The following is a 17,239-nucleotide window of genomic DNA, read 5'->3' as shown; positions in this document are numbered from 1 at the left end:
CATTTGAATCAATGCTTTTGTAGAGTGTAGAAAAAATGTACGTTAGTCTGCACTGGTGGTGAAATCTATAGTCAAAGAATAAAAATTTTCAGGAGCCTTTAATATCTAGTGAAGGCAAAAATGAGGGAACTCACCATGTTTATGATCTGTATATATTAACTACAACTGCTTATCTATTTTCTGGATTCATTCTTCGGCAGCTTATGTGTAGTTATCATTAAAACCATCCCACTGCTTTTCATTGTACAGAATATATACATTAGTTATGGTTTAGCAGGTTTTTCACTCCTGTTTTGGTGTTTTGGCTCCCCCTTACGGTGTCAAGAGAATTGTCTTGCTACAAAATCTCCTTTCGAGCTGCTGTTTACAACCGGAGCTATTAGATGGAGTTATTGCTATGTTAGCAAACCCAGTGAGTGTACCTCTTGCACTTAGTTGTGGGGTAGTTGTTTGTTTGTTGTTGGTTGGTTGGTTTGTTTGTTTTTAATCAGTAAGCACAATATGTTTTTGTAACACAAAATGTTAATTTGCCTAACTAAAAAACCCACACATGGTATACAGGTATGGTGGGTACATAAATACGCTTTTAGTCACGTAGCCAAGATTCAAGCTCTCCTGTTGGGTTTGTGTTGGGAGGAATGGATTAAAAATCGAAACACTGTTGAGGAGGATTGTAAATCACCCAAGCAACTTTGCAGTTGGGAATAACTCTTGATAAGCCTCTGTGAAGAGCAGATCAGTGATCCTCCTGCATGGGTCATCTCCACTTGGGTGCTTCGGCCCATGTGATGCTTTGGGGTTCCCCTGGTTAGAAAGGTAGTGGGAATAAATTTATTCTTTTTGTTCCAAGAGTTTGTGGTTGTCCTGGGTGCCTGCCTGTGTTGACTAACACAGTTTGAAGCAACACCAAGAACATCTTCAAAACTAGAGTAACTTAAAGAATGAAATAGGTGTCTGTCCCACAAGAAATGAGGCATACATGATGTTTAATAAACACATGAGTCAGGGTCCTCATGTTGCAGTATTTAAAATCCTTCTTCTCTTTTTTTTACTGCATGGATTTCAAGTATTTGTGTATGTTTAATTCCATCATGCTTTTATTTTGTCATTCAGTCCCATAAAGTCCTGGCACAATTCTTCTGACAGTCCACATTCTTACTAGCCTGTCTAACTTAGAACCATCAGCAAGGTTGCTCGCCTCCCTCTTCTCAGGGTTATCCTTCTTTTTTTCACAGAGTTACGTTCAGGAATGTACTGGATTGCCCAGGTCCTAGCATGGATCTCTGCAGAACTGTAGTGGCAACTTTCCTCCATTGCAGGAGTTAACCATTAACTCATACTCCCCTCTCCCATTTCCTGTCTGTTAATTATTTATCAGACTTTGCTCTTAAGTGATTCTTTCAGGCTTAAGACTTCTCTTAAGGCTTAAGGTTTCTTTTAAAAGCCTTTAGGAGACTTGGTGGGAAGTCTTTTGTAAATCCCACAGACTGTATTAACTAGATCCTCATTCCTTACTGATTCCTTTAAAGTGTTATCAACAGACTCTAAAGGTTTTGAAGCTTTTCCCAGCTAAAATAAACAAACCCAAAGTTTGCAGTGCATTTAAAAAATTGTGTAAGATGAGGCAATCCATTAGCAGGTGATTACTGTGTATGGTATGTAATCCACAAAACACTGTTCAGACATCTGGGCCCCTTTGCTATGTTAATTACTTGTAATAAAAAGCTTTATGCCTTAACTAAGACTTTACTGTATGGATTAATTAATTTTTCAGGATATGTAATAATAACTCTGTAATAAATACATAGCTAATGGACAGTAGGGAATTATTATTCTTTGAAGGAAGTCTGTAAATGTGGATATGTAAATATAAAAATGAAAATGCGTCAAACACTTCAAATATATATAAACTCTTTCAGTATCCAAAATAATGCAAACATAAACAGGACCACTTGACTAAACATATGATTTATTTTTTAATTTCATATGCACTGCAATCTATCCAATATGATACTGGTGATTATTTATCTCAGGTCAGATTTATTTTATCCAAGATGTTGGGAAGCTAACAATAAAGATATTTTGGGAGACAAGCTTGACATTTACTTTCTTTAAGAACACCTTCTTTTTTATTAAATTAAGGAAAATTACACAGGAACATCTTTAGTGTACAAGTGTAATGTGACGTCTTTCCTCACTTGCAGCCTTATTATTTTATAGTTTGGCTCTTAAAACTTTTTTCATTTCAAATCTACATATAATTACAATGTTAGTAGCAATATTTTAACTACAATCTTGTTTTTTAACCCTCGTATAGCTTTCTCTTCCATTGAGACCTAGACATCATCTGACCTTAGGCATAGGACTGTTTGTTCAGTGTGTGATCTGGATAAAATCTTTGGGTTTTGGAAATTAAAATATTTAAGTGAGAATAAAATTGTCAGCCAAGGTCAACCCACCACATTAGTCTGTGCAAAAATGTTTATAACCTTATTGTGCTGGTTTAAAGGTAAACCAGCAGGGGAAATGAACTCAACTCAAAAGAGATATTATAAGTCAGAATAACAATTTAATAAAATAATACAATAAGTACGATTATACAGACAGACAATTGGTTTTAACCCACAAAACCCAAATATATAACCCAGCACCTTGGGGCATGAACACAGTGGTGTTCCTTGGGCCCCCTGAGTCCAAAGTAAAAAGTGAGGGGAAAACCTGTTGGTGGGAGAGCTGTTGCAGTCTGGTCAAGAGTGGTGATTGCAGTCCGGTCGAGGGTGGTGAGCTGCAGTCTGGTTGAGAGAGGTGAGCTGCAGTCTTCCTCTGGATCCCACAAGTGGTGAAAAGGTTCCAAAACTCCAAGTTTATATATTCTCCAGTTCAGGCAGGAATGCTCAGTCCTTCCCTCAGAGTGGGGAATTCCATAAAAGAGTATGAGGACAGGAATGTCTTCCTATCTCACAGGCCTCTACTGCTAACAGTTTCTGGGAAATGGCATGGAAGGCTATAGAATACACAGTTTTGGGTTACACCCATACCATGATGAACTGGTCTCAGCTGTCCTAACTAGGACACTTACAAATAATTGTAGAGTTCCTTATACCATAAATTTTGTCTGCAGCATACATTTAAATACTAAATCTTTTGTATCTGCATTAATAAGTTGGGTGTATTCCATTTCAAGCTTTATCTGAGAGGACGTTTCTTATATTCTGTGGATTCTCATTGGGTTCTCATGTACTGTTCAGTTCTGGGCAGAAATATCTGTAACTGGAAGATGTGCACAGAGCTACAAAACATAATACTGATGGTAGTGATGTAAGAAAAGAATGTGTAAGGCTTGAGTTAATGGTGTTGAATAGAGGTTAATACTGGCAGAAATTTTGAAATCAGTTGAGCATCAGTGAAGGGGGAGACTTGTGTGAAGTGAGAACAGCCTTTTGTGTTTGTTTTGGGTTTTTTCCCATGGTAATTTCCCATTGCTACTCTAATGTTACAGGTTAAAGTTTGAAACATTACTGATAAAGATCCTGGAGTGGCAAACTTAACTGCTGCTTACCCTGCTGATGTGAATGCTATGGGTATGATTGTACTGATGGAGAAAGGTGAAATGAATTACTTTCAGCCAATGGACTGGAACCCAGCATCCTTGCACTCAGCCTCTGCAGGCTGCATCTAAAGCAATCATGGAGGAAGATGAATTAAAAACAGAGGAATAGGAGACTGACTGAATATAACAAAATATCAGCCATTCACTCACCAGAACAGATTAATATGCTACAACAGGCTCTGCTAGAGAGAGTGTGTTCTGCACAGAAGTACTGCCTTACCTATGTAGGCGGGCTAGAAGGCCAAGTCAGCTTCAAGGTGAGTTTCCTCAGCTTCCCCTTAACTTTGCCAGGATCAGACCTGAGCTGAATATGAAGTCATAGGCCTGTTCTGAGCCATATTTATAAAAAGAGGTAACAATAAATTAAGACTGATACAGTTAGAAAGAGACTGCAACTAGTGTCGCTCTTTAACACATTTTTATTTACTTTGCATTTGTACAGTGTGTTACTAGAGTCAACACTTGATAAGTTGTGAGCATTTGAAGGTTTTGTTAAAATTTATACCTTAAAAAAAAATCACTCTTTGGAAGTTTAAGCCCTCTGAAAAAAGAGACTGAAGTGTAATGTAAAAAATTTGATAGCCCATACTGACAACGTAAGCAAAACTCCTGCTGCATTAATGCTGTTTTGTACTCAGCTGCATGTATTTGAGGTGAACGTAAAACGCCCTTTGTGTTCTGCAGAAGACAATGGTGCAGCAGACAGGATTTCTCCTTCATCTCCTGAGTCTCACAAATGATGGGAAAACAGTGGTGTTGGCTTGTCTGAAGAGACTGCTTGGCTCCTTGTGGTTCCCTGTCACTGGGCCGGCTCCGCACCAGGTGCTGCCCGAGCACCAGCACATGCTGGGGGCTGACCTGCTGGAGAAGTGCTCTGTGGAGAAGGACCTGGGGGTCCTGGTGGACAACAAGCTGTCCATGAGCCAGCAGTGTGCCCTTGTGGCCAACAAGGCCAATGGTATCCTGGGGTGCATTAGGAAGAGTGTTGCCAACAGGGGGAGGGAGATGATCCTGCCCCTCTACTCAGCCCTGGTGAGGCACATCTGGAGTGTTGTGTCAAGTTCTGGGCTCCTCCGTAAAAAAGAGACAAGAAACTACTGGAGCAGGTCCAGTGGAGGGCTAGAAAGATGATGAGGGGACAGGAGCATTTCTCTTATGAGGAAAGGCTGAGGCACTTGGGCCTGTTCAGCCTTGAGAACAGGCAACTGAGAGGCGACCTCATCAACGCCTCTAAGTATCTGAAGGCTGGGTGGGAAGAGGATGGACTCAGGCTCTTCTTGGTAGTGCAATAGGACAAGAGGCAACAGGCAGAAACTGATGCACTGCAAATTCCACTTGACTATGAGGAGGAACTTCTTTACTGTGTGAGTGAGCATGCACTGGAACAGGTTGCCCAGAGAGGTTGTGGAGTTTCCCTCAGTGGAAATACTTAAGAACTGTCTGGATACAACTGTTGCCATGTGCTCTGGGATGACCCTGCTTGAGCAGGGAGGTTGGACCAGATGACCCACTGTGGTCCTTTCCAGCCTGCCCATTCTGTGATTCTGTGGCCACCGCGCTCAGCCCTCCTGCGGGGCCCCCGCGCGGGTCACGGGCCGCGCCCCCGCCGGCACCCGCAAGGCCAGGGCACCGGGAATTCGGGAAAGCTCCCGTCGCTCCCAGCCGGGGCGGTCCCGCCACTCCCGCCCGGAAGCTCCCGCCTCCCCGGGCGAAGGCCGTGGGGCCGCAGGTGAGGCCGCCGGGGCGGTGCAGGTGTCGGGAGGCTGCCCCCGGTGGGCGCTCTCCGCCCGGTTCGTCCGTCTCCTCCGCCCGGTTCGTCCGTCTCCTCCGCCCGGTTCGTCCGTCTCCTCCGCCCGGTTCGTCCGTCTCCTCCGCCCGGTTCGTCCATCTCCTCCGCCCGGCTCGTCCCTCTGTCCCGCCCGGCGCCGGCTGCCCTTCGGACTCCGCGGCAGGTCCCTCCCGTCGGGTGAGCCGAGCGGGGCCGGGGAGCGCCCGAGGCCGCGCCGAGCGCCGGCCATGTCGCGGAGCTCGCAGGGCGGGCGGCCCGGCAGGTCCCCGCTGCCCCGCGGGGCCAGCCCCGCTGCCGCCGCCGCCCCGCTGCCGCCGCCCCCGCTGCCCCTGCAGCCGCCCTTCGGCCCCGGCGGGGGCGGCCCCGGCCCCAGCGGGCCGGCCGAGCTCAAGCCGGTCCGGCGGTTCATTCCGGACTCGTGGAAGAACTTCTTCAAAGGGAGACGCCACCCCGGCTCCAGCTGGGAGAGCACGGCCTCCGATATCAGGTACATCTCGGACGGAGTCGAGTGCTCGCCGCCGGCCACCCCCGCTCCTCCGCAGCCGGGGGCCAAGGCGGTGCCTGGCTCCTACAGGGACCCTTACGGGGGGTCGGGAGGGAGCTACAACTCTGGGAAGGAGGCCGAGGCCATGCTGCCCTCCGATGACCCCTTGGGCTCGCTGGAGCGCCGCGCCGGCACCGGGCGGACGTACAGCGAGCGGGTGGAGGAGTACCACCAGCGGTACGCCTACATGAAGTCCTGGGCAGGGCTGCTCAGGATCCTCGGCGTGGCCGAGCTGCTGCTGGGCGCCGCCGTCTTCGCCTGTGTCACCGCCTACGTGCACAAGGACAACGAGTGGTACAACATGTTCGGGTACTCGCAGCCCTACGGATACGGGGCTGGCAGCGCCTACGGCGGATACTCCTACAGCGGACCCAAAACGCCTTTCGTTCTGGTGGCGGCGGGAATGGCGTGGATTGTCACGATGGTGCTGCTAGTGCTGGGCATGTCCATGTACTACCGGACTATCCTCCTTGATTCCAACTGGTGGCCTCTGACCGAGTTCGGGATCAATGTGGCCTTGTTCTTTCTCTACATGTCGGCTGCCATAGTGTACGTTAACGACACCAACCGAGGTGGGCTCTGCTATTACCCCTTGTTTAAGACACCGATAAACGCATCCTTTTGCCGTGTGGAAGGAGGTCAGACTGCAGCAATCATCTTCTTGTTTGTCACGGTGATCATCTACCTAATTAGTGCAGTGGTCTCTCTAAAGTTATGGAGGCACGAAGGGGCTAGGAGGCGCAGGGAATTAATGGAACAGGAGGTAAGTCGTTAGTTACCATTTTCTGTCTACTGGGTACGGTGTGATAGGGATCACTTGTGACGTCTTACCATGTCGCAGATGGAGTCGTATCAGATGTCTTCTCTGCAGCAGGTCCTTAGCCTTCAGGGTGAATTTTAACCAGTCTTACATTATTTGAGACTACTTGATGAAAGACCATTTAAGACGTCAATCCCAAGTTCTTGGACTCTTTGTTTTTTGTTGGTTTTTTTTTTTTTCAATAATTCACCCTGGCTCTGTTCTCTTTGTAATACTGGGCTCTCTTCCTGAGTCAGCTGATGAACTACTTCCTGGTGTGTATTTTCCAAACAAAGGAAGAAATTAACAATGTGCTTGTTCATCTGTTCGGCAGGGTTAGGCTTAAAGCCACCTAGCATTTATTTTAAAACTGCTTTCAGCGCATCAAGTGCTAGTGTGAATAAATGTAAGAACGTGAAATACTTTTTACTTTGCAAACGAAACTCCAAGCTGCTTCTTTTCATCTTTCCTTACAATAGTTATCAGAAAATAACAGTAATAACAGAGCGAGCTAGATTTTGGTGTGTCAGATTTCCGTCGGCCTTATCTTTTTCAGGGCAAGTATTTTGCCTGACTTCTGGCCTTGCCCATACACAAAACATTCAATACGCATCTGGTTGATGATAAACCATAGTAGCAGAGACTTACAGTCTTAATTAGAGAATTCAAGTCATTTGTGTAAAACTTCCTTCATGTGAAAACACCAAAAAAAAAAAACTTTAAAAAAATGATAAGACTTAATATAGCATAAAAATAAAGGTACGTGAAGCCTACATAAGCCTAACTTAGAGTGGTCAGCATGAAAGTGATTTTAGTAGGAGAGAGCTGCTCTGTGACTCTTTTGCAGCACTTCCAACACTGCTTCCCAATTCACCATCTTGCATAAAACTTTCGAAAAGTACATAAAAGCTTTTTAACCAACTTATAATTATGTCCTGCAAGAATGAGGTGATTGCTGGAGTTACACAGAAGGCGTTTGTTCTTCCCTGTTACTACCAAAGTTCTTTTACTCCAATTACTAAATATTTCTGAAGAGAATGCTTTTATAGTAGAGGTTACGGTCGGAGAGTACTGTGCAAAACAGCTGCAGGTTGAGCTACCAGTTCGGGCATTGTTGTGTTTTCTACACAATGAATTAAGGTGCAGAGTGTTAGTGAGTTAACGTGGGCTGGAATGTGAAATAATAAAGGAGCTTGGGAAGTGGATGGAGTATTTCCTGCCAGCTGTTCCTTACAGCTATGCTCTGGGAAATCCTTCTGGGGTTTGGGTGGTTGTTTTCCTTCTACTGTTCTTAAACAGTCTTTAAATCAATGGCTCTGAAAATATTCTTGTGCTGAATTTCTTTGTACCTAAATATAAATGTAATTCTCTTAACAGTACGATTTTGAAAAAGTTTAGATTTTAAGAGTTTGTGCTTTTGCATACTATTTTTCCTGAAAATAAAACATAGTTCTTTCCATTTTTTTTTTTGATAGATGAAAACGCAGTCCTCTTTTCCAGAAAAGAAGGTAGGAAATGGGAAATTATTTTTATGTTTACTGATAATTCTAAATTGTTATTCTTTTTCTTGTGACTATTTTGACTATTTTGACTATTTTATTTAGTTATTTGACTGGGAAGAGATTAGGTTTAATTCAGGTACAAACCTGGTTTGTACATCATTCTCCTACCTAGGAGATTCGGATGGAGCTTGTAAAGGAGTTACTCCTAGTAAAGCTAAGTTATAAAATAGACTGTAAATAGCAGATCCAATGGTTGCCTCTCTATGTGCTCTTACCCTCTTTTACAAGGTGACAAGTTCTGTAGCATTTATTACTGGGTTTGGCAGGTGACTAAAACAGCAGGTCAGATGTGAGGTAGGTTTTAGACTTACTTTCTTCCTGGCTGTGTGCTTCATTTACAGCAGAGCCAGTGGAAGCACAGTAGATCCTCCCTAAACTGAGCTTCTTCCTGTGTTTCTGAGACTGCTCCAAAGACCTCCTTGCTGGTTTTGAGGCATCAGCAATGCTACTGGTTCTGCCACGTGAAGGTGTGGTTGCATATGCTGCAAAGATTCTATAGGATCTTAACAGAACATGCTGATTCCCAGAGGAATTATGGTGTGTTAATTTCAGTCTTAAATGTGTCCTGTAGACGCTGTGAATTTCCTACCACCATTTTCTCTGTTTATTCGCTGCTGGATCAGGATCCTTTTTTATCTGTTCCAACAAGACTGCACATGTTTTTATTTCTGAATCAAGGGATAAATTGTGCCAATGAGTGACCTCATCAAAGACTACAACTTCCTTGTGAGGGGAAGAGGAGGGGCAGGCACTGATCTCTTCTCTGTGGTGACCAGTGACAGAACCGGAGGGAATGGCCTGAAGTTGTGTCAGACAAGGTTTAGGTTGAATATTGGAAAAAGGTTTTTCACCCAGCAGGTGATTGGGCACTGGAACAGGCTCCCCAGGGAAATAGTCACAGCAACACACCCAGCAGAGTTTGAGAAGTGTCTGGATGATACTCTCTGGCACATGGTGTGACTTTTGGGGTGGTCCTGTGCATGGCCAGGAGTTGGACTCAGTGATCCTTGTGGGTCCTTTCTAGCTTGGCATATTCTGTGATTCTGCTGTTAGGAAACAAGGAGAAAAGGAAACTCCAGAGAACTGAATGATTCCTATTCATTCAAAAATTAGATGGATATCCAAAGAAACTTCCTTAACTTGTTTTTTTGAGACAGGTGAATCTTTCTAAACCCAAAGAAGTATTTATCTGTCACTGGTACTGCTGTTATGACAAACTGAAGAAGAATACTGTGTGAGAAACATTAGTGTAACTCATTACCAATTTTCTAATTACAATAAGGGTTGTGAGAAATACCTGTTATTTGCTCCTGCTGCTACTAGGTACTTGTATCCCTGTCTTCAATGAGTTGTGTATTGTGTGGTTTATGTGAAACTGACTTCATTAAGAACAAATTCTTTTTCTTTTAAAACAGTATGAAAGTGATGACAGACCAAGAGAAGAAGTCAGTTACAGGCAGCTTAAGTCTGTGGAAAGAAAACCAGAACTCCTTAATGGTCATATACCTGCAGGCCACATTCCTAAACCTATAGTGATGCCAGACTACTTAGCGTAAGTGACTTGACTTTGATGAACCAACTTAGTGGATAATACTTGAATGATGTTTTTCACCCAGCATTTCTCATATATACACATGTGTTTTCTATGCCATGCATGTGCTGTCTTGAACTCATGATTCTTTGTTAAGTTAATGTTAAAAAATAGAGAGGATGAGGGCTGGTATCAGTGGCATTCAGTGGCATAAACCAGTAATTATAAATAAAGAATCTTAATGGAAAAAAAACCACCCCACACACCTCAAATGTTAAAGCAGAAAGTTATCTAGCAAGTACAGTAAGTGCCAAAGGAACAGAAGACCACCATACAGACATTATAGAAAAAAGTAAAATACATGGGATATTGCCTTTTTAGCTCCCGAAGTTTGACTACTCTTGTACTTTCTGAGTGTTAAATCTGTAACATGCTCCCTTTTAGAGGGGAGATCTTTCTGTGATAAACTACGAGATCATAAAGTAATTTTTATACTATTTGCCATAGACCAGGGCACAAACTGAAACCCATGAGGTTTCACCTGAATATTAGGAAAATATTTTTCACTGTGAAGGTCTGCACAGATTTCCCAGAGAGAGTGAGTCTCCATCCTTGGAGATATCAAAAGCCATCTGGACACAGTCCTGGGCAGCCTGGCCTAGGTGGCCCTGATTGAGCCGGAGGTTAGACCAGATGAACTGCAGATGTCTCTTGCAACTTCAGCCATTCTGTGATTTCAGTGCTTTACAGGTGTGCAGATTTCAGCAGGTTGTGAGATTAGCAAACAATACAGAAATACACTATCAAGGTGAAGGGTCCAAATGTTTGTTAAAAAGTCCTATCTCTAAAACTAGTTCTTGAAAACGTGTTTGTTTGTGGTTTTTTTTTTAAGGAAATACCCAGTAATTCAAACAAATGAAATGAGAGACCGGTACAAAGCAGTATTCAATGATCAGTTTGCTGAGTATAAAGAACTGTCTGTGGAAGTTCATGCTGTATTGAAAAAGTTTTATGAGCTGGATGCGTTGCTGAAACAGCTTCCCCACCATCCTGAAAGCATATATGTAAGTACTTGTGAAATGGGCTCACAGAAAACAGTGGTATTAGGTGGTATTATTAGGTAGTTTCTGACTGTCTTTAGCTAGGACACAGTGTTTTGTAGGGCTGCCTGTGACTTGGTGGGAGAGAAAGTTTTCCCATATATGTGACACCTTGTCTGATCATTAGTTAAGCACACCAAGTTGTAGTTAAGACATATAGCTGCTTTTCTGGTTTTTTTTAATTTGTTTGTTTCATACTAGTAGTATTTGCATTTGAGTGAATCACAGTTAATGTACTTCCACTATTTCTCAAATACAAGATTTACAACTGAGATGTTACAAATATAATGAGAATTTTGCTTTTGATGAGTATTTTGTAGAATTTACATGAAGATATGGAGCATGCTCAAAGTGTTTAAAAATCTGTGGTCTCTCATTAGGAACAGGAAAGGATATCAAAAGTTCTGCAAGAATACAAGAAGAAAAAAAATGTAAGTATTTTTAGATTTACGCTGCTAGTGAATCTAATTAATAGCAAAGAGAGTGTAAATAGCCAACAGTTCTGACACTAGGCACAATTCACTAGCTCAGGGTATCTGTAGACACGACAGGACAGTGTGTATTTTCTCTTCTAAAACTTTGGAAAAGTTAGGACACAAACCCACACACTCATGCCAACAACCTGTTTTGAGAATGATGATTCCAGTAGCCAGATGTGGAAGAAAAACCTAAACCACAAGCACACAGTTAAGCATTTTCATCTTCTGAGAGTATGTTGCATCTCTTAGCATTCTGCACTCAGAAAACTAGTTATTTTTTGGGATCCATTTGGGGTTCATTTATATTCACTGACTGACACAGCCAACAGATAATTACAGAAAACATAAACTTACCTTAGAAAAGTAGTTTTGTATTTTTTTGAGGCGTGGAATTTAGGCACTCTGAAAAAGTAATTTTCAGTGTCATCCAAGAGGTCATTTTTAATTGTGGAGAGCAAATGTGTATCTGTGTTCCCTCAAAACCATAATACATTACAAATATCATTTTTCTGCCTCCATGGAATTCAAAGTTTGTGTCTGTATTAGTTAAACTTCATAGCTTTTTGGAGGGGAGGGATTTATTGCATTTACTACAACACACCTATAAAATCTAAATTATGTAGTAGGATGTCATTTATATTTGCAGATTTCCGTTTTAAAACTGCTCTGTTTACTAAGTAACTACAGCATATAAAAGCAGAACATCTTTTTCTAGCCTTTCATGAAGGAAGGGGAAGCAGGACATAAAAAATTGTGTCCAGGGGAAAAAAAAAAGTGATTTTGGAGACAACTTATATACTGTCCTTTGTCAAGAACATAACTGATAATAGACTATTCTTGGAAGAATATGAAAACGTAATATATTAATGTAAAGGTTTTTGTATTTTTGGCAGGATCCTGCATTTCTGGAGAAAAAGGAGCGTTGTGAATATCTAAAGAATAAGCTTTCTCACATAAAACAACGAATTCAGGACTATGATAAAGTTATGAATTGGAATGTAGAAACTTAGCTATGCCTTCATTCATGGATACTATTTTCTGGTTTTTAAATTGATATGCATATTTTAACCTATTTATTTACTCAGAACAGTACAGCTACGGGGATTAGTTAATCATTCTGTTGCTTATTTAGATGTTGTATATTACTGGTAGGTTTTGTATGAAGATCCAGTTTTAAATCAATGTAATTGAAGTTATCGGATAACTTTAGAAAAAGTCTTCTAGCATTCTGTTTTCATTAGTGGAAATCCTGACCTCTTAAATATGAATGCTTTATTTGAAAATACTGTATGTGCAAACTTGCAAAGCCCACCAGAGAAGGCAGTTCTAAATACCATGTGGAAATTTTGCATAGAAATGCTGTTAACAATTTCAGATTTTATTTTTAAGTGGTATCTAAATGATATCAGGAAGAGCTGAGCTGTTCTTTCTGTCTGGGTTTTGATGGAGTGCTTCATCATATTGAATAATTCTGTCAATTCAGAAGTTAGTTTAATAAGAATTTTTGTATTGTATTTCCAAATGCTGTACTGTGTGCCAGAAATTATGTTGAATTTCACCCAGCGAGAGATGAAAAATATTTTCCTATTTAAGCAACGTGGAGAGGGGCACTTTAGTTTGAATTTTTTATTCCCCTCTTTAGAGATGATGCAACAAATTTATACATGGAGTAGAGGTACAGGATGGGACTCACATTAATGTTCCATTAGTGTTGCTATATGTCATTAGGCTCTGCATGCCATTTCTGGGTCATGCTATGATTAGTACAGGTGTTTAAAGGCAAAACACTTTATTCTTCATCAGCAAGTAACAGGACATTTTGTCTAGGCAGCAGATGTTTGTGAACTTGGCATTCAGAGAGTTAAGCAAAATTAACTAATTCAAAGTATAAATTGTTAGTATCATTTATAAGGCCAGGTAAAACATATTAACAGACGTTCTTTCTGGAGCATATCTGCAAAAATTCAATATATATTTTTATATTTTCTTGGGGATATTATCATGGGGATAGGTTTGTATGTGTAGATGTTTTCATAAGCCAGTAAACTTTGTATCCTTTTTCACATCTTTGTTAATTATTTTTACTTACTAAAATTGTTAGAAGCATTGATAGGTTCTTTGTACAGTTTTTTACAACCTCAATTTGTCTGTTCTGAAATACATTTTAATATAAAAAACGCAGCCATATTACTCTATTGCTTATAAAGGCATTTTGTTAGAAAAAGCTGTTCTGATTAAGGTTGTTGCAAATTTTTATTAGGGATCATTTTTTCTTTAAAAGAAAGTTTTTAACTTTTGCCTTAATTTAAAGGAAAGACATCAGGAAAGCCGTTTCCAGTTCATAATGGTCATGGTAGTACTACCTCTGTCCTTCACTTCTGTTAACATACCTCACTCTGACAGTTAAAGCCCTTCTGACTTTTCAGCCGTTATCATTCACACTGCAATCCTGATGGCCACACACCCACCTTCATATTTATAAAGTTGACATTCCAATTTTATCAGCCACTTAATTCCAAGAGTTTTAGTGGATGAAGTAAATAGCACAAAACACCATGGGAACACTGAGAGAATTTGAAAACTTGGCACCTCTTCATGTGAAAACCTTCAGTCCCATCTACCTTGAAGGTGCCTCAACATTTTCATCAGTCTGAAATCAGATGACAGCCTTGTTCTCCCTCTCCCTTCAGATGCCACTCTCTCTCCTTCTAGTTTGTGTTAATTTCAAACAGGAAATCTCTCTACTTTATAAAGGAGATGGGCCAAATGTTTATACCTGTTGCACTGTATATTTGTTAAACTCTTCTTTGTAAGAGAGATAACTTGTCCAAATCCCCAAAATCTAAATAAATGACCTCTCACTTTACATCCAGTTTTCTCATTTTTTTTTCTCATTGAGAGTTGTGGGCATTGCATCAGTTATAGGAGAAGAAGATGAACACAACTTTAAGGTTCAACTGGTGCTCATAAAGTGCTAAAAATAAGCTGACTGATACTTTCTTTGGAACATTCACAGTCTGCACCCTTAATAGGTCTTCTTTCCGTAGGACACTGACATCCAGCCCCAGGCTCTCTTTGACAGTGGTCTTGAGGTTCAGTCTTTGAGGAACTGGCTCCTGGTCCCTCAGACAGTGTCTCCATAACCTGTGAAGAGCTATTGTGCTTCTCCTTTCCTGCAAAGTTTCCAACAAAGGAGCTGGGAAAACGGAACAGTATGCCTGTGGGTGGAACAGGCAAGTAAACCAAGTGGAGACAGCTGTATGTGGATAGCTGTGTTACTGGGTGTGGTCCATGTTTCCTAGAAAGATGCCACCCTTGTAGCCAAGGGGGTTTTCCAAAAGTTGGAGAGAGAAGCTGGGGAGAGAAATACTCGTTTCTGACTGCTTTTTGGGGTCCAAACAGGATTAGTGCAGTGCATGGCAGTGGGCTTGCTTAGCGTGGAGCCTCATGAGAAGGCATTTACTTCACTACTGGACTTCCCAAGTTACCATCCCAAGGCATGCAGGGCATCCTTAGGTTGGAGCAGGGCAACATGTTGCAACCATTGCAGTAAGTTACTTGCCTAGTCCTGTATCTCTTGGGGCCTCAGGACTGTTAAGGCACTTTTGGTGCATACAGTCAGCTGGTTTTGCTCTAACCTGTCAGTGGAGGACTGAAAAAGGTCTGTCTTGTGATGCCTCAGAGCTTTTAGGATTTTTTTAGCTTTTTGTAGATTATAGAAGTAGTTGTGTAGTAAATGTAGATTTTAAGTTAGCTGTATAATCCCTTACCCTTTAACACAGTAGTTTACAAATACTCAACCTTATTACCCCATTTCATATCAAACCCTCTAAATTGTTTTAGCGTGTTTAGTTTTCTTTTCAAGGTAGGATTGTAGAAAACACCTCTTTTTAAGAACATTGCACCCTAGGCCTGAACAATGAGATACCATGACAGACAAAGCGACCTTCAAGCCCAGGACTTTGGAGGAGCTCCAAGGGCTGTACTGCTGTGAAGAAGATGAAGATGAGGAAGAAGGGGTCCCAAAGACCCCAGAACCAGTTCCCGAGGGGGTGTGTCAGGGGCAGAACTGGGCAGAACCGAGGGGGTGGATAAATCTGGGATTGGATGGATCTTACTATAAAACCACAGAACCACTGCCTGGGTGCAAGTGTGTCGCATGTATTCCCCTGGGCCTGAGGGCCTGACTAAACGACCTGCTCTTTTATCATATATACTAAATTGGCCTGGAGGTTTTTCTCTCTGTGGTCTCTCGGCCCATCAGTTCTCAACAGTGCTCTGAACATGCCAAAGAAGAATTATTAGTTTAAGAAACATTTTCATCTATAGAAGAAATTGAGATTAACGAAATAAGAATAAATGGCTGGGAGTTGCAGCAAGTTGGAGCAAGACAAAAATTAGGTGGGAATTGAAAATTAGTTACCATCAGAGCTATCAGGGCAAGTAGTCTCTTGATATCCTGAAAGAATAGAAGGTATGCTCCAGACAAAACTGAAGTTGTTAAATGATTATCACCTCAGTCTCTTCATGCAGAGTCTCTGGGCTCAACTCTGTGAATCTACATTTTTGCATGTACATGTTAACAGTCTATGTGGTCTTACTCGTGTGACTGGATTTTTGCAGAAGGTGTAGTTAACATGTATTTGAATCTTACCAAGTAGTACTGTCCTACATCCACAGGCATGTAGTGTCTGCTTCCAATTACAGCCTGTCCTCAGACCCTCTGTATAACAAGAAGCTTTATCCTTCTTAGAAAATGCTCTCCTGTCTCCACAGATCTAAAGCAAATTACCCAAGAGACTTACAGTTTCTAGGAATAAATTTAATAGTTTCCAAACTGGACCTTTTTTTTTTTCCTTTTTTGTCTTTGAAAACAGTTGGATGTCCTTGATCAAGGTAACTGTGGCAACATCTGCATACTTTTTTACTGAACTGTACATTTTTTCAGGCCAGATAAAGCAATACCTAACAGATGTACCCAAAAGTTTGGATAGCATAATAGGTGGATTAGCTTCCGTGACAGCATGCTCATGGCAATGAAAAACCTAATTGATTTGAAATCATAAAAGAAGGTATCCAGTATTTAGTTCGTTAATCTCAAAATTATGATGGAATTTGAAGCACTTGGACAATCATAATCTACAAAATTATTGTATATCCTGTATTCCAGTCAAGTATTGAAATTCTTGGCCTTGACAATAAAAAATATCGCTGTTCTGAAAGAAGTCTCGTTTCTCTCCTATAAAATTGTCAGCTTGCAGCCATTTTCCCTTTCAATGTCTTATAAATTGGATTTTTTTCCTCCTAAAGAAAGGATGGCATGTGTTCTAATGGGAATAGATCAAAGTACAGATATTTCAGTTCCAAGAAGCAAATCTTGGCTTCTCAAACTATAGAATCCCCCTTTTCCCTGGCTTCAGTAGATTGCTTTCCTTAAAAATATTGTGAATTTTCCCCAGGCATGGTTTAATTGAAAGCAAGTTAATTTCACTTCTCTTTCCCTTATAAATTGCTCCCGATAAGCGCAACAGAAGTGTACAGCAGGGTACAGCAGAAGTGGCAAGTTTTTTCCCTGCTCCTGTTTCAGGAAGCGTTGCTACTGTTTACACGTTTTCTTCCTCATTTATTGTCTTACTCGGATGCAGAGTGACGCACCCCTCTCCCCCTTAGGAACGGATACTCAGCACTTTTTCCTGTAATTGAAGAGGTGAAGCCCAATCTTGGCACATTTCCACTGTATCCCTAGAGTTTTGGTTGCCCTGCAGAGCAGTCAGCACTTAGCTCAGCTGGCTCTGACCTAACCCTTACTGGGATGCTAACGAAAT

General features: G+C 41.5%; 1 protein-coding gene across 1 annotated transcript; it reads left to right on the top strand.

The window, feature by feature from the left end:
- The first annotated feature begins 5,297 nt into the window (after nt 1-5,297).
- Nucleotides 5,298-14,280, top strand: MARVELD2 (MARVEL domain containing 2). Its single transcript, XM_064640974.1, has 6 exons — nt 5,298-6,706; nt 8,218-8,250; nt 9,720-9,856; nt 10,728-10,899; nt 11,316-11,366; nt 12,308-14,280. Exons 1-6 carry the CDS (start codon nt 5,627-5,629, stop codon nt 12,422-12,424), a joined length of 1,590 nt encoding a protein of 529 aa, XP_064497044.1. The 5' UTR covers nt 5,298-5,626; the 3' UTR covers nt 12,425-14,280.
- The last annotated feature ends 2,959 nt before the right edge of the window (nt 14,281-17,239 follow it).

Source organism: Pseudopipra pipra, chromosome Z (assembly GCF_036250125.1).
Source record: "Pseudopipra pipra isolate bDixPip1 chromosome Z, bDixPip1.hap1, whole genome shotgun sequence".
NCBI lineage: Eukaryota > Metazoa > Chordata > Aves > Passeriformes > Pipridae > Pseudopipra > Pseudopipra pipra.
This window is presented reverse-complemented; position numbering and strand designations above follow the sequence as displayed.

Bases quoted from the DNA above. Each gene is read 5' to 3' on its own strand.
- MARVELD2 (XM_064640974.1), top strand. From the start codon at position 5,627: ATGTCGCGGAGCTCGCAGGGCGGGCGGCCCGGCAGGTCCCCGCTGCCC. The intron at 6,707-8,217 runs GTAAGTCGTTAG...TTTTTTTGATAG, and splicing joins GGGAATTAATGGAACAGGAG to ATGAAAACGCAGTCCTCTTT. The intron at 8,251-9,719 runs GTAGGAAATGGG...CTTTTAAAACAG, and splicing joins CCTCTTTTCCAGAAAAGAAG to TATGAAAGTGATGACAGACC.